This window comes from Diabrotica virgifera, chromosome 10 (assembly GCF_917563875.1).
Source record: "Diabrotica virgifera virgifera chromosome 10, PGI_DIABVI_V3a".
Taxonomy (NCBI): domain Eukaryota; kingdom Metazoa; phylum Arthropoda; class Insecta; order Coleoptera; family Chrysomelidae; genus Diabrotica; species Diabrotica virgifera.
The window spans coordinates 58,632,205-58,657,127 of record NC_065452.1 but is presented as its reverse complement, the minus strand read 5'-3'; the positions used below and the strand labels follow the sequence as shown (position 1 = coordinate 58,657,127).

General features: G+C 34.2%; 1 protein-coding gene across 1 annotated transcript in view; it reads right to left on the bottom strand.

The window, feature by feature from the left end:
• Positions 1-396: 396 nt before the first annotated feature.
• The window catches only part of LOC126878541 (WASH complex subunit 1), a 36,410-nt gene continuing 11,883 nt past the window's right edge, over positions 397-24,923 (bottom strand). Inside the window, exon 4 of the mRNA XM_050641313.1 lies at positions 397-3,443. Within this exon, the coding sequence (XP_050497270.1) occupies positions 3,249-3,443 (195 nt within the window). The 3' untranslated portion in view covers positions 397-3,248. The remainder of the gene's footprint in view (positions 3,444-24,923) is intronic.

The window sequence follows — 24,923 nt, the reverse complement described above, 5'->3', positions numbered from 1 at the left end:
TCTCTCCAATCTTTGTGACATTCCTTAATTTTACTTTTACTTGTAGTTCTCTGCTTATTAAATTTTCCATTTCTTATCATTTCTCTATCGTCGTTTGTGTCCATTTTTAATCATGATAACAGGGTTTTCTTCTTACTATATTCCTCTATGTGTTCGATTCTTTGTTGTAGTTGATTTACTTCTCTTTTAAGTTCTGGTTCTCTTGCATCATTTCCATTGATTGCTTATTGTTTTCGGCTTGTTCCTTCTACACTTGCTTTATTTCGTTCATTTCCTCATTTTTCTCCATAAATTCTTTCATCTTTCTAGTCATAACCGCATGTATTATGAAGCTGATTTGAATGGACCTCTCTGTCTCTCTGCCAAACCGAATAACTATATTGAAATACAATTAAAATTAATTAATTATATGTTTTATTATTTATATTTAACAATTAATAAAAGAATTACATAATACAAACTCTCATAATAAAATATATATGTCCTATCTATCTCGGTGCATTCTTTGTAAATTATTTGCAATTACAATTATTCTCTTACAGTAAAAATTGTATATACTTGATTTTTTGTCTTTACTATACACCCCAAAGTACTATTAAGGAAAGGAATGCATTTTACGTATCAGTTACACTAACACAAAATGAAGTACAGTATTGTTGCGATAATTCCGTGAGATATATTCCATGTAGAAAAGTCTCTTGAGTAAAAAGAAGTAACAGGTGGGATGAAAAGTTCGTAGGCTGACACATAGATGGCACTACTGGTATTAAATCCTTATGATATTTAGTCAGTCCTAACCTTCAAAAGATGCGTGTATTGACCATTCCAGGTCACGTAACTTTGACAGCGTCGCTGAGGGGCAGATATTGTGTTTTCATTGTTATGTTTGCTATTTTCTCGTTTTATTATAAAAATTCGGTGATTTTAACTACAAAAATTTCAAATATTGGATATTATGATACCCTCACAGGGGATGCAAAACCCGGTATAATCAGAAAATCAGTATTCTTGACCCACAACTCCCGTCGTTGTGTTGACAGTGCATTTATTAAAACATCTCGATCTTTAAATGCGGCTGGTATTCTAAAAAACTCATTTTATCTCTTTTACCTTTATTGGAACACTTTACAACTGAACAAAACGCTGGTATTTTAATCATATTTTTAATTTAAACAATGGTTTTCTGCACTAAACGTACTTTGTTTACAAGATGTTTGCCCATCAGCCGATGTCAAATGACGTCATTCTGGAATGGTCTATAAATTTGACAGCTGTCGAAGTATTAGTTTGAGATATAGCATTTTGAGTGAAGGAACTTGTGTTAGTTTAAAGAAAATGGATAAAAAGAAATTTCGTGTATTAATAAAGCTTTGCTTTTTGGCGAAAAAAAATACTGTTAAAGCCAAGGCTTGGCTCACAATATTTCATAAAACAATAACGAATTGGTGATTCTAAGAAGTGTATGAAGCTGTTCAATAGCAATAAAACCGAATTTTTGCGTCGATATGTTACAATGGATGAAACATGGCTCCATCATTTCACACCGGAGTCCAATCGACAGTCAGCCGAGTGGACTGCACGTGAAGAACTGACTCTAAAGCGTGGAAAGATGCAACAGTCGGCTGACAAGGTTAAGGCATCAGTATTTTGGGATGCGCATGGTTTAATATTTATTGACTATCTTGAAAGCGGAAAAACCATTAACAGCGACTCTTACATTGCATTATTGGAGCGTTTATTGCGAAATTATAAGGACGAAATTGAGAAAAAACGACCCCACTTAAAGAAGAAGAAAGTACTATTTCATCATGACAACGCACCGTGTCACAAATCAATGAAAATTATGGTAAAATTTCATGAACTGGGCTTCGAATTGCTTCCGCAACAACTGTATTCACCAGATATGGCTCCCAACGACTATCATCTGTTTTTTGACCTCAAGTCAAGAGAATGCTCACTGGAAAGAAATTTAGCATCAATGAAGAGGTAATCGCCTAAACTAAGGCTTATTTCGGGGCTAAAGACAAATTGTATTATAAAAATGGTATTAAGAAAATATTAAAAAAAAGATTAAAAAAAATATTAAAAAAAAATATATATAAATATATAAAAAAGAAAAAAAAAATAATAATTAGCATAGTTGAATTTATTAACATAGTAAGTAGACATTGTTATTTGTAAGCTTTATTTTTTATTATCCTTTATTTTTAAGTGTATACTGGACAATTTTGTATGAACGAATAATAATTTTATATGTAATTACGTGGCTAAAGGTTCTAAACCAAGGCCAAAATCAAAACAAAAAAAAAATGGTATTGAAAAATTGTATGACCGCTATAATCGTTGTATATCGCCCTCGAAGGTAACTTATATTATAATAAAATCAAATTTTATCAAAGAAATTTTTTTTCTATGTTAACCTACGAACTTTTCAGTCAAACGATTATTAAGGAAATCTAGAATATTCGAGATGTCTAGTAATAGCTGGAACGTTTGAAAATGTATATAGTATAATATATGTATAAAGTATTTTAAAGAAGTGTAACAGTATTTTAGATTTCTTTCACTCAAAAACAACTAGAACCGACCTCGAATCACAAACCCAAACAAATTTGCAAAATTGACTGTACAGGAAGATTAAAATCCACATCCAGAATTGCATCCACATGTTATCTGGTCCAACTTAGTAAAAAAATTATTATAAAATATATGAATCATGAACAGAAGACATAGTTACCCTACTATGATTCGGAGGTATATCAGGGTAGAGGAAAACAAAGTGGTATAATGTCAAAAAACATAACTGATGGGACATAAATTCTTTCATGAAATCAGCATAATAGTATACAATAGTAAACTATTAGAAGCAATTAAAAAAAAATAATTCTTAAAAGAGATATAATCAAAAAATCAATTTTAATAAAAAATTTCTGAAAAACTGCAATTAATTTTTTTATCCACAATAATTAATCCAAAAATTAAATTAATAAATCACAATAATAATAACAATAAATTATGAACTAATTAAAAAATTAACTAATCCAAAAAAGGATAGTAAAAAAGATTATTAATAATAATAATTTCATAATAAATATAGAAATAAAAGAGCTCCTACAATCACTGAGAATAGGGAGAGTAACAATAAAATGAAAAGTATAAAGTTGCCATGTAGTATATGGAATAATACTAGTTAGGCAAAATATCCAAGGTATAAAGATTGCTGAAAAAGAAGGATTATAACAGTGTTCTCAATCCCATTCATCTTCATCATCATTTGAAGTAGATTCTATATCCATTTTAGGTTCTGGTGGAGGAATCATAGAAGAAATTCGAGATAGTGTTAAGTCCGCATCTACAACAGGTTGCTGTTCTTGCTTTGCTCCGGAAATACCCTTCCTTCTCATGAACAATTTGTTGTGCAAGTCTGCTATTAAGTTGCCACCCTAAAAATGTTAAAATAGGTTATATATTTTTAAGATAATAATAAATAAAATAACTATAAAATAAATATTCCATTTTTATTCAGTTTCAATGCAAAGGCAAAACCGTCTTATTTGTCACTTAGAACAGGGAGCACAAACCAGCACTCTAAATCGACGATTTTCGACTCTATTTGGAGTCATCATCAGAGAGGCGTAGCTTTGCTGCTCTCTGCCTCAAGTGACAAAACTACGAAAGCTTATCCCCGCATTGCAACTGACGTTTATGGAGTAGGTGACTAGCGTCATCTGGCAACTGAAAGGCAAAGTTTTCAACCTAATAGAAACATTAATAATATTGAAAAATATTAAAAATATTACTAAAAGATTTTTAATTGAAAACCTATTGGTCCATTTCCCTGGTAACACCTCCATGGCTTCTAAAAATTGCAAGCCAGATGGATGCTGAAGCGAAGAAGACAGGAGGGAATTCAAAAACTTACAATTTACCAGCTGAACAGATGGGGTCGTGAATTGTAAGTTTTTGAATTCCCTCTTGTCTTCTTCGCTTCAGCATCCATCTGGCTTGCAATTTTTAGAAGCCATGGAGGTGTTACCAGGGAAATGGACCAATAAGTTTTCAATTAAAAATCTTTTAGTAATATTTTTCAATTATCCAGATTTAGCCATACGGCTCACACTCCCTCTAAGGGGAAAATTGACTCATCCCAGATACCTACGGTATCAAAAGGATTGAGCTCTGGTGGGACTCTTTCCGTGTTATCGAGCCCTAGGTGACTTAGAATGCAGGTGTATCTCCCAGAAATTTTCGTACGCATCTGGCCGTCGCGAGTAGTACAGCTTTCTGCATGGTCTTATAAAGATGTTAATTCAGACCTAGCTTTTTTATGCTTTCGAGGAGGGTCTTCGGAATGACTCCAGTAGTAGAAATAATAATCGGTATCGTCTGGGTACTTTGCATTCTCCATTGCCTTCGTATTTGAATTTCTAGATCTCTGTATTTGGCGATCTTTTCAGTAAATTTACTACGTAGATTATTGTTGTTAGGTATCGCCACATCAATTAGTGTTGTTTGTCTTGTTAATTTATTAACTAGTACGAGATCTGGTCTATTATGTGCCACTGTTTGGTCTGTGAGCACAGTGCGGTCCCAGTATAGCTTGTAGTTGCCATCCTCAAGCATACTCTCAGGGACGTATTGATAATACGGGAGATGGTCTGTTTGGAGAAGTCCCCGCTTGATAGCTATCTCTTGATGAAGGATTTTTCCCACTGCATCATGCCGTTCCTTGTATTCAGTTGCAGCAAATGCCTGGCAGCCCCCTTTAAGATGTTGGATGGTTTCTTGGGCTTGACATCCATATCGGCATCTGTCGTTTTGAACCTGAGGGTCTTTGATGATATATTTCAGGTAATTTCTGGTTGGTATAACCTGATCCTGAATGGCCAGTAATGAACCCTCCGTTTCAGGGAACATCTTTCCTGATGTCAACCAGTAGTTCGACGCTATATTGTCGACATAATCTTGGCTGACCTCATTGGGATGTCGCCCGTGCAGAGGTTTACCCATCCAGGCGCGCACTTTTTCGTCCTTAGTAAGGTGGTTTATGCGCATTTCTGGTTCCCTCAGTTTGATCGGTGTTGTGTCATCTACTGCGCAGATAGCGCGATGTAGAGTAGATGTCTCAGCCTGCATCTGAAAATAACTTCTTAAATTAGCAATTTGTTTATCTAATTGCTCACCTATATCCATAAGTCCTCTTCCTCCTAGATTCCGTGGTAATGTTGTTCTTTCTACTGCACTTTTAGGATGGTGTTTTTGTGCCTTTGTGAGGTGTGTTCGTACTTTTCACTGAAGAGCTTCTGTATCTGTTTTTGTCCACTTAACAATACCAAATGAGTAGTTCTACGCGGAACATGCGTAAGTGTTTAGTGCCTTAAACAAATTTCTACTGTTAAGGTGTGAGCGAAGCAGCTGTTTTACCCTTCGTATAAACTCAGTAGTTATCTCTGTTTTCATTTGTTTATGGTCAATTTTCCGCGCTTGCTTTACTCCAAGATATTTATACATATCGTTTTGACCCATGGCCTCGATGTTCTGGCCATTTTGCATATCGAATCCTCCGGGCTGTACTTTTCCTCTGACTATATTTAAAATACGGCACTTGTCTAGTCCGAAGTGCATACTAATATCATTAGAAAAAGTTTCTACAGTTTTTAGCATCTCGTCGAGTTGGTTTCGAGTAGAAGCCATTAGTTTCAAATCATCCATGTACAATAAATGATTAAGCTTCGCCACCACATTGTTGTTATTTTTGATGCTAAAACCTGCATCTGTGGAGTTCAATAGCTGAGATAGTGGGTTCATAGCTAGACAGAACCACAGAGGACTCAACGAATCTCCTTGAAACAGGCCCCGGCTGATTGCGATATTTTCAGTTTCGATGTTACTTTCACCAGGTATTTGAAGGTGAATAAAATCAGTAAATAGGTTCCTCTTTTTGGAATATGCTTGATTAGAAATGACTGAGTCGATGATAAGTTGTTCTTTGCAACCCATGGAACCCTTAGCGCATCCTTTCTGTTGAGGCTCTATAATATTGTTCAGAGCACAATGTTGGTAGATACGCCGGGCTACACAGGATGTGACCAATTTATACAAAGTTGGAAGACAAGTAATTGGGCGGTATTTTGCTGGATCTTGGGTGTTATTTTGATCCTTCGGTATTAAATAAGTGGTTCCCTGAGTTAGGAATGATGGTATATCCTGCGGATTAGAAATAACATAATTAATTAGTGTTGATAAGCATTCATGAGCACTCCAAAACTTCTTGAGCCAAAAGTTTTGAACTCCGTCTGGTCCAGGAGATTTCCAGTTATGAAGCTCTTTGATGATATTTGAGACTTCTTCAGTGGTGAAGGGTTCGTAGAGAGTAGTAGTGTAGTGTTGGCAGTTCTGTGCCGTATCTTCTATCCATCCAGCATTGTTGTTAAGAGCAGCTGGTGTGGAAAGTTGATTTCCCCAAAACTCATGAATTTCTTCTTGGCTTGGATAAGATTAATTTTTCAATATTATTAATGTTTCTATTAGGTTGAAAACTTTGCCTTTCTAATAAAATAAGGTTACACAAGGTACAAGAAAGATATTACCATTAATGTTAGGTATTACCATCAGAGATAAAGTACAGGTACAGTACCATTGAAATAGTAAGAAGAACAGGAGACACGGATGCAGTTGAAAGAATAGCCATGGTTAAATGGGCTTGGGCCGGATATCTTGCTACATTGACGGATGATAGATGTACCAGAAAGATTCTGGAATGGCGACCAAGACAAGAGGCATATCGAAGCAGAGCACGACCATCGACTAGATGGACGGATGATATAAATCGCATCACCACAAATTGGATGGAAGAAGCTCAAGACAGAGATGGAAAATTTTAAGGGAGGACTACGTTCAGCATTTGACAAATATAGGCTAATTGATATCTAAATGAAAATGAATTAGACACAGACGTGACAAACATGCTAATAAATACTGCGATTGAAAACACTCATAGAAAATATAAGGAAAAAGTAAAAACAAGGAGGATAATCTCACCCAAGCTACTACAGATCTTATAAACAAAAAAAGAGAATTGAAAGACAAATGCACAGACAGTTAAACAAACATATCTCAAAATCAGTTTAGCTCACATAGCTCAAGCCATTGATATTTTTTTTTATTATCTCCCTTTATTGACAATCAGATATAAAACAAACATCTATAAGTCAATTTGTTGGTCTTACATTAAATTAAATTATTGTAAATGTGGTGACGTGGAGAGGTAAACATCCAGCGATGTTTCCTCAGTTACCTCTTAGGTCGGAGGGCCAGCTTCTTCTGAGTCTTCTATTGTGGACAGGTTGCAGTAGTGGATGAAGTAGTGGATTAGGATGGTCTTCTAGTTTGTTGTGGTGTTTTCTGTTGTTTTCTCGGATGACTTCGGTTACATATGGAATTCTTAGATCTGTGTGTAGAGTTTGGTTTGATACATACCATGGTGCATTAACTATTGCTCCAAGTATCTTGGATTGCGCTCTCTGGATAATCACAGTATTGGATTTGCTAGCACAGCCCCACAGTTCAATGCCATAAGTCCAGATTGGCTTTATCACTGCTTTATATATTAGCAATTTGTTTTCTATTGAAAGGTGGGATTTTCTTCCAATGAGCCAGTAAAGTTCTTTGGTTTTTAGGTCAAGTTGCATTCTTTTCTTTGTTATATGGTGTTTCCAGTTGAGTTTATTGTCAAAGTGTAGCCCTAGATATTTGACTTGATTACTTTGTGGTATTTTTATTTGATTGATGGTTACTGGTGGGCAGGTTCCAGTCCGGAGAGTGAATGTTATATGGGATGATTTTGTTTCGTTTACCTTAAACTTCCACTTCTTCAGCCATATTTCAAGTGAGTTTAGATGCTCTTGGAGATTTTGTGTTGCTACAATAGGATCGTCATGCTTGGCAAAAATAGCAGTGTTGTCTGCAAATGTCCCGATGGTTGTTTTATCATTTGTAGGCAAGTCATATGTATATAGTATGTACAATAATGGCCCTAGTATGCTCCCTTGTGGTACGCCAGAGTGAATAGGCTTGTATTCCGAGACTTCTTCATTAACTTTTACTTTAAACTGCCGTTCGTGTAGGTAGGCTTTCAGTAGGTTGTAGTAACTTGCTGGGAGAATTCTTTTTATTTTGCATAACAAGCCTGGATGCCAGACTTTGTCAAAAGCCTGACTGATGTCTATAAAGGCTGCTGTGCAGTACTGCTGATTTTCAAGTGACTGGTTGATGGCGTTGACTATGCGACGGCATTGTTGTATCGTTGAATGGCTTTGTCGAAATCCGAACTGATGATCTGGGATCCAATTTTGTGGATTTATTTCTGCATTTATTCTGTTTAGGATAAGTCTTTCAAGCAACTTGGAGATTGTTGGTAATAAGCTGATAGGCCTATATGATGAGACATCTAGAGGGTTTTTGCCAGGCTTTGGTATCATAATTATTTGTCCAATTTTGAGTGCTTTGGGCCAGTAGTCACATCTAAGTATTGCATTGAATATGTGCAGTAGTTTAACTATGCCCTTTTTGGGTATTTCTTTTAACATTTTTGCGGTTATCAGATCTTCGCCTGGTGCCTTCTTTGGGTTTAGGGTGGCAATTACGTCTCTAATTTCTTTTGGAGTAAATAGTTTTATTCGGTCCTGTATCTGTAGTGGTTCTTCTAATATTTGGTTCGCTTCTGGTACTTGGTCGTCATTTAGTGGAGTAAAAACTTCTGCTAAATACTCGGCAAATCGGTCAGCCTTTTCTTTATCACTTTTTGCCCATGGTCCTGGTGGTGTTGAATTTTTACGTATTGGAGGTAATGCTGTTATTGGCTTTCTCTTACTTTTTATGGGCTTCCATATAGAGTTGTCTTGTCTTGATAGATTGGTGATGTAATTCGTAAATGACTCATTTTTGACTTCTTGCAGCTTTGATTTTAATTTGTTGCTGATGCTACTGTATCTTGTTCTGCTGTCTGGTGTGTGTGTTCGTTGCCATGCAGATTTGGCCTTTCTTTTTTCAGCTACCAGTTTTTTTATTTCTAAAGGTATATTACTTATGTTTCTGTTGGGACTACTTTGTGGGGTAGCTGATTTAGCTGCATACTGTAGTATGTTTATAAATTTGTTATAGTCCTCTTCTATTTCTTCCGGTTTTTTCAGCCTCGTTGTTATTTCGATAGTATCGTGAATTATTTGTCGGTAAGTGTCCCAGTTTGTTTTATTGTTGTGCAGGTGGAGTTTTGGTTTTTTAGTGATAACTGTTGTACTTACCGTTGCTATTATTGGGCTATGGTCAGTAGTTAGGTCATAGCTTGGTGTTATATCTGTATAAGTTATACCGATACCGTTTGTTATGAAGAAGTCCAATAAATCTGGTTTTTTGTTGGGATCGGTCGGCCAGTATGTTGGTGTTCCCGTTGAGATAAATGAGTAATTCTTATTTTGTATAACATGTGCCAGTTCTCTGCCTTTTGTTGTTATAAGTCGTGACCCCCACAAGGTATGCTTGCTGTTGTAATCTCCCCCAGCAATGAATTTTGGTCCTATATATTGTTATATTTCTATTTGATATGAAAATTAAATTTTGATAATTATAAACAAAATTCAATTTAATATAAAATATTTTCAATTTTCTCAACCACGGGCATATAAATTTAAAACAACCTGTATACAACAAATTGTTATATGTAATTTTAAGAAGTGATTAGAATAAGCGTACGAAACTCGGAACAATGTGCTTAGATAAACAAAGTGAATGACGCGTACCATTATCGTTCTTCTCGGAAGGTCGATCATTAGCCTATGCTAAATAAAACTCAGTGAAATAGATGATAGTTCATTATCGTTTTTCGCGGAAGGTTTCGATCATTAGCCTATGCTAAATAAGACTCATTTGAAAGAGAGAATAGGTCATTAAAATTTGTAAATAGTTAGAAAGTATTTTAGAATGGGAATTAAATATTTTCTTTTGAAATCCATTAAGCATATTTAGAAAGATTAAAAATTGGTTTTGAGGAATATTACGAATGAGAGTTGGTGGTGGAAGATTGATTTGTGAATCTGGAAGGGATATTTAGAAAGTAGGGGAATGGATGACAAAGTGAGAGCAGAATGTTTTGAGCTGTCGAGAAGTGAAGTCCAGTGGTAGACGGTAGTGTCCGGAGAGTGAGAAAGCCGGTGTAGTTCCGTGAGTGTGGAGTATCTATCGTGGAACGAGAGGTAGGCCAGGTTGAGAGTAAAAGAACCTCCTTGAGCCAAGAGTTCCCGGTAGCTGATAGCAGTTTCGAAAAAGGTAGAACACAGCATCACGACAAAAGCAGGAACGAGAGCTATTCGAGCTAGTTTTTCAAAGGAGAACATCACTGGAAGCCAGGACGAGGTTTGATCGCAGCCAAGGATAGCAGGAAAGGGTCTTGTGTGAGGACATTTTCAGTTCACCAGGAAAAGGTCAGTCTCATTTGTTTGGACATGAATGTATGGGTTTTTCGTATTAAATTCCACATAAAAAAATTGAATAACATAATCAATAATATCAGAAAAGCTTCATCAAACTTAAATAGAGTTGTTCCTAATAACTCCTAATAGTTAAATGTTAATAAAAACTTTCAATTGAAAACCAAAAGGAAATAAGATTCCCATTTGTAAATGTTATGTTTAAGAATAATAAGAAATAGCAGATATTAAGCATTGATTGCCTTATAAATAAAATAAAAAATATTTTGATTATAATTGTAACCCATATGTGTATTTTTTTTACTCTTTTCTTTTCTATCCCGATTAGGAACCATTAAGAAATATTTAGAAGCCACGGAAGTAAGTAATTAATTTATAATTCGCCCTGAGATTGAAAACATATTGATATGTGATCTGGTTAATTAATTAGATTAGTATTAATACATTGATTAAATTAAGTAACATATAAGAATATTATCTCATATCAATAATCAAGATCACATCAACTGTCGTCCAACGTGGAAAGCATGGAAAAGTATTTCTAGTGGCAAATTTGAAGGATAGAAAGAGTAAAGCCGGTATTTGAAAATTTATATGCCTGTGGTAAAAAGTGAGATACTTACATTGGATAACATAAAATTTTAGATCTCTTTAGGTACAAATTTTACATAACTGATTTAATATTTTATTTTACGATATTTACATTTGATATATTTATTGACAATTTATAATATTTGGGTGAGAAAAAGTCGTTTTGGTAACATACTAGTAAAATTTCACATTTGGCGGGGATAGTACTTCTTGAAAACAAATGTCTGTGACAAGAAGCCAAAGCAAGGACAACAAAAAACAAAAAGAATATTCAGACCAAGAAGATATTTTAGACACGACAATCATGGCATCAGAACAGCAAGAATTATCAGGAATAGATAAACTATTACAACTGATGCAACTCCAGTCACAAAAAATGGATGAAACACAACAAAAACTGCAAGAAAATCAGAAGGAAACAAAACAAGCAATAGAAGAGAACAACAAGAAAATGGAGGAACGCATAGGAAAGTATGAAAAGGAAATAAAAGGATGTTTGACAACAATGAAAAACGAGATGAAAGAACAAGAAATGAAAATTCAAAATAAAATAAAGGAGATAACGAACTGCCAGAAAAAGGAAATAGAAAATTTGGAAAACAAGTTTGAAAACGCTATTCAAGCAATCAGAGAAGAAATGGAAAGAAAGATTGCGGAAATCAATATTCAACAAAATGGAGGAGAAAGAAGAGAAATGGTTATACATAGCACAGATGACGTGAAGATAAGGTTTGGCGGGGATGTAAGAAGATTACACCCAGTGCCGTTCATAAATAGCCTGAAAAAGAAAATACAGCACATCGGAAATTTCGAAACAGCAAAAGAAACTATCAGAAACCATCTCAAAAATGAAGCAAGCCTATGGTTCGATTGCAAAGAAGAAGAATTTGACAGTTGGCAAGAATTTGAACAAAAATTTTTGAATTATTTCTGGGGAAAAGTCCAACAATTGGAAATTAACAAGGAATTGCAAAATGGGAAATACAATGATAGGATGGGTATATCAGAAAGGACATATGCATTACAAATTTACTATAACGCAAAACATTTACAATATAATTACTCATCGGAACAATTAGTCGAACTGATTGCAAGACATTTCGAAGAAACGCTGGAAGACCATATCACATTGCAAAACTACAAAGACATAGATAGTTTATGCCAATTCCTACAAATAAGAGAATTGCGTTTAAGAGAAAGAAAATCAAGAAGGTCGCGAGAAGATTACAGGCCCCGAGAAACACAGGAGTACAGAGATAGAAATGAAAATAGGAGGGACGATACAAGACGAGATTTTAATCCCAGAAGGGAAAACGAAAATAGAGACAACGGAAGAGGAAATTATGAACAAAGAAATAGGCAATGGAATGAGGACAGAAATCGAGAATACCAGAATAGAAACACCACACGCTCAAATCAAGAAAACAGAAATAATGGTAGACAAAATGAACAGGGATATCGAGAAAACCGAAACAGATCCGACAGACCAAGAGAAAATAGAAGAGAAGTAAATAATACCCAGACAGATGAATATGACGGAGAGAGACATTATGACGAAAATATAAACAACGATGAGCAACCGGCGTTTTTTCACGACGGCGCTCACTAAAAACCAAAAATCAAACAGGAATTTTTTGTAACCCCAAGGAGTTTATTAAATTGGCAAGAAACAACGAAAAGAAAAATGGAGTTAATTTAAAATTTGTGGATGGATTTATCAACGAGAAACCAATTAAAATTATGATAGACACTGGATCTGAAATAACATTGGTCAACAGAAAACTAATAGAAGAAGTTAACTTAACAAATTTAATTTACAAAATACCTAGGGTAAATTTAGTGGGCGCAAACAAACGGACATTGGCAACTATAAATGAAGGCATACGAGTAATGGTACGACTGGGTAAGAAGATGTATGCACTACAATGTGTAATAATGCCAAACATGTCACATGACATGATAGTAGGAGTTGACGAATTGGCAGAAAAACATGTAGTGATAGATTTTAAAAATAATACGATGAATCTAACAGAAGAAAAAGAAGAAGAACAGGACAAGGAACAGGAGAAACAAAATACGGACGAATCAGGTAAAGAACAAACAGTGGAAATGAATTTGGCAACGAAGCAAGGACAAAGAAGAAAAGGGAGAAAAAGTCAGAAAAAGACAAAAGAAAATGAAACCTGTAGCTCCTCAAAAGAAGAGTTGAGCCCAGAAGAAGAAAATTTGAGAGTATCAGAAACAAAGGAAACCTGGGATTCCTCAAAAGAAGAGACGAGCTCAGGAGAAGAAGAAATAAAGCAAAAAAATGAAAGCGAAAAAGATATGATCGAAACAGTGGCATTTGAAGAGGAGGCATATGAAAACGTGGATGCAGAATACACGGTAAAAGTATGTGAAAAATCTGAGGAAAAAGACAGAAGATTAATATGGGAAAAAGGGAAAGACAACATAATAGCCGACACTCTAACACAGGATGAGGACACTGAAAATAAGGAAACAATTACTCTACAGGTGGGACTAATTAGAGTAATACAAGAAGAAGGGGTATAAGACGTAGATTAAAGTAAGGAAATATACAGGGAGTTGGTTTTGCCTCGAGAAAATTTATTTAAAAATGCAGATAAATTTTATCGAATACAAGGCGGGGATTTGTTATATTTCTATTTGATATGAAAATTAAATTTTGATAATTATAAACAAAATTCAATTTAATATAAAATATTTTCAATTTTCTCAACCACGGGCATATAAATTTAAAACAACCTGTATACAACAAATTGTTATATGTAATTTTAAGAAGTGATTAGAATAAGCGTACGAAACTCGGAACAATGTGCTTAGATAAACAAAGTGAATGACGCGTACCATTATCGTTCTTCTCGGAAGGTCGATCATTAGCCTATGCTAAATAAAACTCAGTGAAATAGATGATAGTTCATTATCGTTTTTCGCGGAAGGTTTCGATCATTAGCCTATGCTAAATAAGACTCATTTGAAAGAGAGAATAGGTCATTAAAATTTGTAAATAGTTAGAAAGTATTTTAGAATGGGAATTAAATATTTTCTTTTGAAATCCATTAAGCATATTTAGAAAGATTAAAAATTGGTTTTGAGGAATATTACGAATGAGAGTTGGTGGTGGAAGATTGATTTGTGAATCTGGAAGGGATATTTAGAAAGTAGGGGAATGGATGACAAAGTGAGAGCAGAATGTTTTGAGCTGTCGAGAAGTGAAGTCCAGTGGTAGACGGTAGTGTCCGGAGAGTGAGAAAGCCGGTGTAGTTCCGTGAGTGTGGAGTATCTATCGTGGAACGAGAGGTAGGCCAGGTTGAGAGTAAAAGAACCTCCTTGAGCCAAGAGTTCCCGGTAGCTGATAGCAGTTTCGAAAAAGGTAGAACACAGCATCACGACAAAAGCAGGAACGAGAGCTATTCGAGCTAGTTTTTCAAAGGAGAACATCACTGGAAGCCAGGACGAGGTTTGATCGCAGCCAAGGATAGCAGGAAAGGGTCTTGTGTGAGGACATTTTCAGTTCACCAGGAAAAGGTCAGTCTCATTTGTTTGGACATGAATGTATGGGTTTTTCGTATTAAATTCCACATAAAAAAATTGAATAACATAATCAATAATATCAGAAAAGCTTCATCAAACTTAAATAGAGTTGTTCCTAATAACTCCTAATAGTTAAATGTTAATAAAAACTTTCAATTGAAAACCAAAAGGAAATAAGATTCCCATTTGTAAATGTTATGTTTAAGAATAATAAGAAATAGCAGATATTAAGCATTGATTGCCTTATAAATAAAATAAAAAATATTTTGATTATAATTGTAACCCATATGTGTATTTTTTTTACTCTTTTCTTTTCTATCCCGATTAGGAACCATTAAGAAATATTTAGAAGCCACGGAAGTAAGTAATTAATTTATAATTCGCCCTGAGATTGAAAACATATTGATATGTGATCTGGTTAATTAATTAGATTAGTATTAATACATTGATTAAATTAAGTAACATATAAGAATATTATCTCATATCAATAATCAAGATCACAACAATATATATATATATATATATATATATATATATATATATATATATATATATATATTGATGTGATCTTGATTATTGATATGAGATAATATTTTTATATGTCATTTAATTTAATCAATGCATTAATAATAATCTAATTAATTTACCAGATCACATATCGATATGTTTTCAATCTCAGGGCTTTTTATAAAATTAATTACTTACTTACGTGGCTTCTAAGTATTTCTCAATGGTTCCTAATCGGGATAGGAAAGAAAAGAGTAAAATAATAACACATATGGGTTACAATGGTAATCACAATATTGTTTATTTTATTTAAATGGCAATCACTGCTTAATATTTGCTATATCTTATTATTCTTAAACATAACATTTACCCATGGGAATCTTATTTCCTTTTGGTTTCCAATTGAAAGTTTTTATTAACATTTAACTATTATGATTTATTAGCAACAATTCTATTTAAGTTTGATGAAGCTTTTCTGATATTATTGATTATGTTTGTTCAAATTTAAATGTGGTATTTAATACGAAAAACCCATACATTCATGTCCAAACAAATGAAACTGACCTTTTTCTGGTGAACTGAGAATGTCTTCACACAAGACCCGTTTCCTGCTGTCCTTGGCTGCAATCAAAACCTCGTCCTGGCTTCCAGTAATGTTCTCCTTTGAAACTAGCTCGTATAGCTCTCGTTTCCTGCTTCTGTCGTGATGCTGTGTTCTACCTTTTTCGAAACTGCAATCAGCTACCGGGAACTCTTGGCTCAAGGAGGTTCTTTTACTCTCAACCTGGCCTACCTCTCGTTCCACGATAAATACTCCACACTCACGGAACTACACCGGCTTTCTCACTCTCCGTACACTACCGTCTACTACTGGACTTCACTTCTCGACAGCTCAAAACATTCTGATCTCTATTTGTCATTCATTCCCCTACTTTCTAAATATCCCTTCCAGATTCACAAATCAAACTTCCACCACCAACTCTCATTCGCAGTATTCCTCAAAACCAATTTTAATCTTTCTAAATATGCTTAATGGATTTCAAAAGAAAAATAGTTAATTCCCATTATAAAATTACTTTCTACTAATTACAAAATTTAATGATCTATTATCTACTTCAACTGAGTCTTATTTAGCATAAGCTAATGATCGAACCTTCCGCGAACTACGATAATGACCTATTATCGATTTCACTTGAGTTTTATTTAGCATAGGCTAATGATCGAACCTTCCGCGAACAACGATAATGGTACGCCATTCACTTTGTTTATTCTAAGCGCATTTTCCCGAGTTTCGTTTAATCACTTCTTAAAATTAAATATAACAATTTGTTGTATACAGGTTGTTCTAAATTTATATGCCCGTGGTTGAGAAAATTGAAAATATTTTATATTAAATTGAATTTTGTTTATAATTATTAAAATTTAATTTTCATATCAAATAGAAATATAACAAATCCCCGCCTTGTATTCGATAAAATTTATCTGCATTTTTAAATAAATTTTCTCGAGGCAAAACCAACTCCCTGTATATTTCCTTACTTTAATCTACGTCTTATACCCCTTCTTCTTGTATTACTCTAATTAGTCCCACCTGTAGAGTAATTGTTTCCTTATTTTCAGTGTCCTCATCCTGTGTTAGAGTGTCGGCTATTATGTTGTCTTTCCCTTTTTCCCATATCAATCTTCTGTCTTTTTCCTCAGATTTTTCACATACTTTTACCGTGTATTCTGCATCCTCGTTTTCATATGCCTCCTCTTCAAATGCCACTGTTTCGATCATATCTTTTTCGCTTTCATTTGTTAGCTTTATTTCTTCTTCTTCTGAGCTCATCTCTTCTTTTGAGGAATCCCAGTTTTCTTTTGCTTTTGATACTCTCAATTTTTCTTCTTCTGGGCTCAACTCTTCTTTTGAGGAGCCACAGGTTTCATTTTCTTTTGTCTTTTTCTGACTTTTTCTCCCTTTTCTTCTTTGTCCTTGCTTCGTTGCCAAATTCATTTCCACTGTTTGTTCTTTACCTGATTCGTCCGTATTTTGTTTCTCCTGTTCCTTGTTCTGTTCTTCTTTTTCTTCTGTTAGATTCATCGTATTATTTTTAAAATCTATCACTACATGTTTTTCTGCCAATTCGTCAACTCCTACTATCATGTCATGTGACATGTTTGGCATTATTACACATTGTAGTGCATACATCTTCTTACCCAGTCGTACCATTACTCGTATGCCTTCATTTATAGTTGCCAATGTCCGTTTGTTTGCGCCCACTAAATTTACCCTAGGTATTTTGTAAATTAAATTTGTTAAGTTAACTTCTTCTATTAGTTTTCTGTTGACCAATGTTATTTCAGATCCAGTGTCTATCATAATTTTAATTGGTTTCTCGTTGATAAATCCATCCACAAATTTTAAATTAACTCCATTTTTCTTTTCGTTGTTTCTTGCCAATTTAATAAACTCCTTGGGGTTACAAAAGATTCCTGTTTGATTTTTGGTTTTTAGTGAGCGCCATCGTGAAAAAACGCCGGTTGCTCATCGTAGTTTATATTTTCGTCATAATGTCTCTCTCCGTCATATTCATCTGTCTGGGTATTATTTACTTCTCTTCTATTTTCTCTTGGTCTGTCGGATCTGTTTCGGTTTTCTCGATATCCCTGTTCATTTTGTCTACCATTATTTCTGTTTTCTTGATTTGCGAGTGTGGTGTTTCTATTCTGGTATTCTCGATTTCTGTCCTCATTCCATTGCCTATTTCTTTGTTCATAATTTCCTCTTCCGTTGTCTCTATTTTCGTTTTCCCTTCTGGGATTAAATTCTCGTCTTGTATAGTCCCTCCTATTTTGATTTCTATCTCTGTAATCCTGTGTTTCTCGGAGCCTGTAATCTTCTCGCGACCTTCTTGATTTTCTTTCTCTTATACGTGATTCTCTTATTTGTAGGAATTGGCATAAACTATCTATGTCTTTGTAATTTTGCAATGTGATATGGTCTTCCAGCGTTTCCTCGAAATGTCTTGCAATCAGTTCGACTAATTGTTCCGATGAGTAATTATATTGTAAATGTTTTGCGTTATAGTAAATTTGTAATGCATATGTCCTTTCTGATATACCCATCCTATCATTGTATTTCCCATTTTGCAATTCCTTGTTAATTTCCAATTGTTGGACTTTTCCCCAGAAATAATTCAAAAATTTTTGTTCAAATTGTTGCCAACTGTCAAATTCTTCTTCTTTGCAATCGAACCATAGGCTTGCTTCATATTTTAGATGGTTTCTGATAGTTTCTTTTGCTGTTTCGAAATTTCCGATGTGTTGTATTTTCTTTTTCAGGCTATTTATGAACGGCACTGGGTGTAATCTTCTTACATCCCCGCCAAACCTTATCTTCACGTCATCTGTGCTATGTATAACCATTTCTCTTCTTTCTCCTACATTTTGTTGAATATTGATTTCCGCAATCTTTCTTTCCATTTCTTCTCTGATTGCTTGAATAGCGTTTTCAAACTTGTTTTCCAAATTTTCTATTTCTTTTTTCTGGCAATTCGTTATCTCCTTTATTTTTTCTTGAATTTTCATTTCATACTTTTCTATGCGTTCCTCCATTTTCTTGTTGTTCTCTTCTATGGCTTGTTTTGTTTCCTTCTGATTTTCTTGCATTATTCTTTTTGTTTCATCCATTTTTTGTTCTGTTTCATCCATTTTTTGTTGTGTTTCATCCATTTTTTGTTGTGTTTCATCCATTTTTTGTTGTGTTTCATCCATTTTTTGATCCACTTTATCCATTTTCTTTGATGTTTCTTCCTGATTTTTATCCATTGCTTGTTTTGTTTCCTCCTGATTTTTATCCATTGTCCTTTTTGCTTCATCCATTGCTTGTTTTGTTTCTCTTTGATTGTCATCCAGTTTTTGTGACTGGAGTTGCATCAGTTGTAATAGTTTATCTATTCCTGATAATTCTTGCTGTTCTGATGCCATGATTGTCGTGTCTAAAATATCTTCTTGGTCTGAATGTTCTTTTTGTTTTTTGTTATCCTTGCTTTGGCTTCTTGTCACAGACATTTGTTTTCAAGAAGTACTGTCCCCGCCAAATATGAAATTTTACTAGTATGTTACCAAGACGACTTTTTTTTTATCCAAATATTATAAATTGTCAATAAATATATCAAATGTAAATATCGTAAAAATAAAATATTAAATCAGTTATGTAAAATTTGTACCTAAAGAGATCTAAAATTTTATGTTATCAAATGTAAGTATCTCACTTTTTACCACAGGCATATAAATTTTCAAATACCGGCTTTACTCTTTCTATCCTTCAAATTTGCCACTAGAAATACTTTACAATGCTTTCCACGTTGGACGACAGTTGATGTGATCTTGATTATTGATATGAGATAATATTTTTATATGTCATTTAATTTAATCAATGCATTAATAATAATCTAATTAATTTACCAGATCACATATCAATATGTTTTCAATCTCAGGGCTTTTTATAAAATTAATTACTTACTTACGTGGCTTCTAAGTATTTCTCAATGGTTCCTAATCGGGATAGGAAAGAAAAGAGTAAAATAATAACACATATGGGTTACAATGGTAATCACAATATTGTTTATTTTATTTAAATGGCAATCACTGCTTAATATTTGCTATATCTTATTATTCTTAAACATAACATTTACCCATGGGAATCTTATTTCCTTTTGGTTTCCAATTGAAAGTTTTTATTAACATTTAACTATTATGATTTATTAGCAACAATTCTATTTAAGTTTGATGAAGCTTTTCTGATATTATTGATTATGTTTCTTCAAATTTAAATGTGGTATTTAATACGAAAAACCCATACATTCATGTCCAAACAAATGAAACTGACCTTTTTCTGGTGAACTGAGAATGTCTTCACACAAGACCCGTTTCCTGCTGTCCTTGGCTGCAATCAAAACCTCGTCCTGGCTTCCAGTAATGTTCTCCTTTGAAACTAGCTCGTATAGCTCTCGTTTCCTGCTTCTGTCGTGATGCTGTGTTCTACCTTTTTCGAAACTGCAATCAGCTACCGGGAACTCTTGGCTCAAGGAGGTTCTTTTACTCTCAACCTGGCCTACCTCTCGTTCCACGATAAATACTCCACACTCACGGAACTACACCGGCTTTCTCACTCTCCGTACACTACCGTCTACTACTGGACTTCACTTCTCGACAGCTCAAAACATTCTGATCTCTATTTGTCATTCATTCCCCTACTTTCTAAATATCCCTTCCAGATTCACAAATCAAACTTCCACCACCAACTCTCATTCGCAGTATTCCTCAAAACCAATTTTAATCTTTCTAAATATGCTTAATGGATTTCAAAAGAAAAATAGTTAATTCCCATTCTAAAATGACTTTCTACTAATTACAAAATTTAATGATCTATTATCTACTTCAACTGAGTCTTATTTAGCATAAGCTAATGATCGAACCTTCCGCGAACTACGATAATGACCTATTATCGATTTCACTTGAGTTTTATTTAGCATAGGCTAATGATCGAACCTTCCGCGAACAACGATAATGGTACGCCATTCACTTTGTTTATTCTAAGCGCATTTTCCCGAGTTTCGTTTAATCACTTCTTAAAATTAAATATAACAATTTGTTGTATACAGGTTGTTCTAAATTTATATGCCCGTGGTTGAGAAAATTGAAAATATTTTATATTAAATTGAATTTTGTTTATAATTATTAAAATTTAATTTTCATATCAAATAGAAATATAACAATATATATATATATATATATATATATATATATATATATATATATAATCGGTTCATAACGTTCTACGACGTCTTCCGATTCCCAATCGCCATTGCTCTCGATCGTAGCACATGTCTTCGTTCAAGCCTCTTTCTCTGATTTCCCTATGGATAATAATAAATTTTGGTCCTAAAGTTTGGAAAAATTCTTCATAGGTTTCTCGTTTTAGATTATGGCGAGGAGGGCAGTACACAGCTGTTACGTTGACATTATATGGAAGTGCTTCAACGCTTACTGTCGTTGCTTGGATGTGTTCTTCTTTGTACTTCAGTAGTTCATGATGTTTAATATTTTCTTTGATGAGTATTGCTGTACCTCCGTGGGCTGTGCCGTCAGGATGCTCAGTATGATATAGTTTATATTTAGGTATGTTAAAATAAGTTCTGTTCGTAAAGTGCGTTTCACTAATTAAAAATATGTCAATTTTATTTATGTCTAGAAATATTTTCACTTCTTCTGTATGGCTTGGAAGGCCGTTGGCATTCCATTGGGCTATTCGAAGAAACTTAGCCATTTATTTCATTTTGTTCATAAGCATGGTAAGCATGTTGAGGACCATGCTATTTTGTTGGATTAGTTGGTTGAATAGATTCTTGAATTCTTCCAAAAACTTGTTTAACACAGTGGTTGTATCTTCTGTTTGGTTGTGTTTAGTTACTTCAGCGTAGCTCAAGCCCTGGGGCAGTGGATTGGATAGTTGTTGTGTGTTTCTTGTGTATATATCATTTGTGTAGATTGCTGAGGGGTTTTGATGCTCTCCATTGTTTTTGTTGCTTCCTTTGGTAAGTTTCTTATAGTGATCACATCCCTTATAATTGGCTGGGTGACCTCCATTGCATAACGCACATATGGCTGGCGTCTCCTTTGACTTTTTGCACGTGGTGGTATTGTGTGAGCCTCCGCATTTTACACAGACGAATGGTTTATTACAATATGATTTGGAATGTCCATATTGTTGGCATCTCATGCACTGTATTATACTGTTTTTATGAGTTCGTGGAGGTTCTATGTGTACTACTCTGTTCTGTAGGCCTGTTATATTATAGACATCTTTATTGTTTTGCGCGGGTTCTAAATCTACAAAGAAGAGATTAAGTGATTCTTTGGTTTTTTGTTGTTTTACATTAACTATGTTTCTCACTTTGTGCCCTAACTGAGACAGCTCACTTTTTATGTCATCAGTATTGGTTGAGTGATGTAAGTATCTGATCACGATTCTGTAGGCTCGTTCTTCTTTTAGTTGGTACGTGTGATGGTATATATTTTTTTCCTTGAACTCCTTAACCAATTTTCGGTATATTTTTGGTGTTTCACAATTTATTTTGACAACGTTGTTTATTAAACTTTTTGTCTGGTATTCTTCTTTTTTCGCTATTTCCTCTAATTGCTTTGTCATCTCGTTGAAATCCTGTACCCCGTGTACAAATATTGGTGGAGGTTTTGGTATTTTGTTGGTTTCTGCGTTTCCAGTATTTTCTTCTGTTTCTTTCGACAGCGGTTGGAATCGGTTACCTGTTTCAATTTCGCTTGGATTTGGTTTGTTGTTATGTATTTTCTTCTTTTTATTGCTTCCCATGACTTGCCAGGCGTTTTTACTGTTTATCTGATTTTCTTCTTCATTTTCGCTGGTTGATGTCATATAGTGAGTTTCTCTGTCTTCGATATTTGCACTATTTTTACTTGATGTCGGCATTTGCTGCTGAACTGGTTGAGAGTAATAGTTTGTATTGGCTGTCTGTATAGGAGTTGTATGATACTGTTGTTGCATAGTTGGCATATTCACGTTCATTGCATTTTCTGGTTGGTTCATCATTGTTGGCTGCCACTGTAGTTGGTTATTGGTTGCTTGTGTTATTTGTAGATTTATTGGATCACTATGTATGTTTTGTTGTTGATAAACTGGTTGTCCATTTCTGAACCCAATAAGATTCCCCGAAGGGAACATATTGTTTTGTTTTTCTCACTTATTGCTAATGGGTTTTTTGTTTTATTGTTGTTGATAAGATAATTAGAATACTTAATCACCGGTTTTTTCGGAGCGCTTTAACGATGTTTACACCTCGATGGCCCAGCGACGACATTGACGATAAAAATAAAAGTTTAAAGGTTTTGCGACGAAAAAAGACTGAGGGATTGAAAAACATTTGCAAACTTGTAAATAAAGGAGGAACTAAAACAAATAAGGAAGATTTTAAAAGTTACTCAAGATTTTTACTCAAACTTGTATAAACGAGAAGACTTCCAGATCCTAATCAAATTCGAATACCAAAAGTCTAAAACGTAGGCTTAGAAGACATCCCAGATATCAATCAGAGGAAATAAAACAAGGGACGTAACCCCCTCTCAATGGAATTCTTGTTCTTATAATGGCGCTACAACCCGTAGATAAGGTATATATAAGTAGAACCGTTGTTACAACCGTTTGTGAGTCTTGGCATGCTTAACAATGTTCTTCCATTCTTCCCTGTCGGATACTTTCCTTCGCCACTTCCTAATGTTCATGGTTGTAAGATCCCCCTCTACGTCGTCTATCCATCTTTTACGGGGCCTTCCATCTCAATGGAATTATGCAATAATAACCATAATACATAAAAAAGGTGGCATTTCAGGCCTAAAGAACTACAGACCTATTAGTTTGCTCTCCCTTACATACAAACTATTCATGAAGATAATAACAAAACGGCTTGTGAACAAACTGAATAGTTACCAACCTTGTGACCAGGCTGGGTTCAGCTCCACATACGGAACAATTAATGATCATCTACAAGTTATTAAAACGCTAATAGAAAAGTGCACAGAATACAACAAGCTTATCTTTCTTATATTCCTAGACTATAAAAGGCTTTGATACTATACAGGGTGTTAGTAAATAAGTATGAAAAACTTTAAGGGGTAATTCTACATGAAAAAATAATGAGAGTTTGCTCTATAAACGTATGTGCAAATGCTTCGTTTCCAAAATACGGGGTGTTGAATTTTGTTTTCAAACTGCGAATTTTTTTATTGCTCTACGACCTTTTAAGCTATGAAAATTAAATTTGGTGAGTTTCAAGAGGTAGTTATCGCGCATTTTTTGGCAAACAAATAACAATTTTATATTCATTATTGGCGCGTCTACGGGTAATGGTCTGAATTTTTTTAAAGAAAGAAATAGTACGCCACTGAGATATTTCCAATTAAAAATTATTTTTGTATTCCACGTTAATTTATGATTAAGAAACTTTCTTGTCTTTTTTCATATGGTGCACCGTTTTTATGCAAAAAAATAAAACATCTTCGCGCGTATTTTTCATTTCGTAATACATATTATCAAGAACTCTCCAATATAATAATGCCAAACTAGAACAATACCAGAAAATATTTCTAAAAAGATTTTTACTATGCGCAAGGCTACAACAAATGTTCAAAATTACCTCCTTTAAAGGGGACAGAGTAATTTTATACTCACCATTGGCGCGCGTACGGGTAATGGCCCGAATTTTTTAAACAAAAAAATAGTACGCCACTGTAGTAAGGCGCCGTTTTTATGCAAAAAAATAAGATATCTTAACGTTTACAAAGTATTTGAAATAAGTTTCTATGCATATGGAATCTACCTCGAATAATTTGTAAGCGTTAAGATGATTTATTGTTTTGAAAAAAAGACAAGAATGATTTTTTGTCGTAAATTGAACGAGGAATTCAAAAATGATTTTTAATTTGACGTTTCTCAGTGGCGTACTATTTTTTTTCTTTAAAAAATTCCGACCATTACCTGTACTGGCGCCAATGGTGAATATAAAATTGTTATTTGTTTGTCAAAAAATGCGCAATAACTACTTCTTGAAACCCACCAAATGTAATTTTCATATCTCAACCGGTCTTAGAGCAATAAAAAAATTGGCAATTTGAAATATAAATTTCAACAACCTGTATCTCGACAACAAAGCATTTGCGGGCATACGTATATAGAGCAAACTGCCATTATTTTTTCATGTAGAATTATCC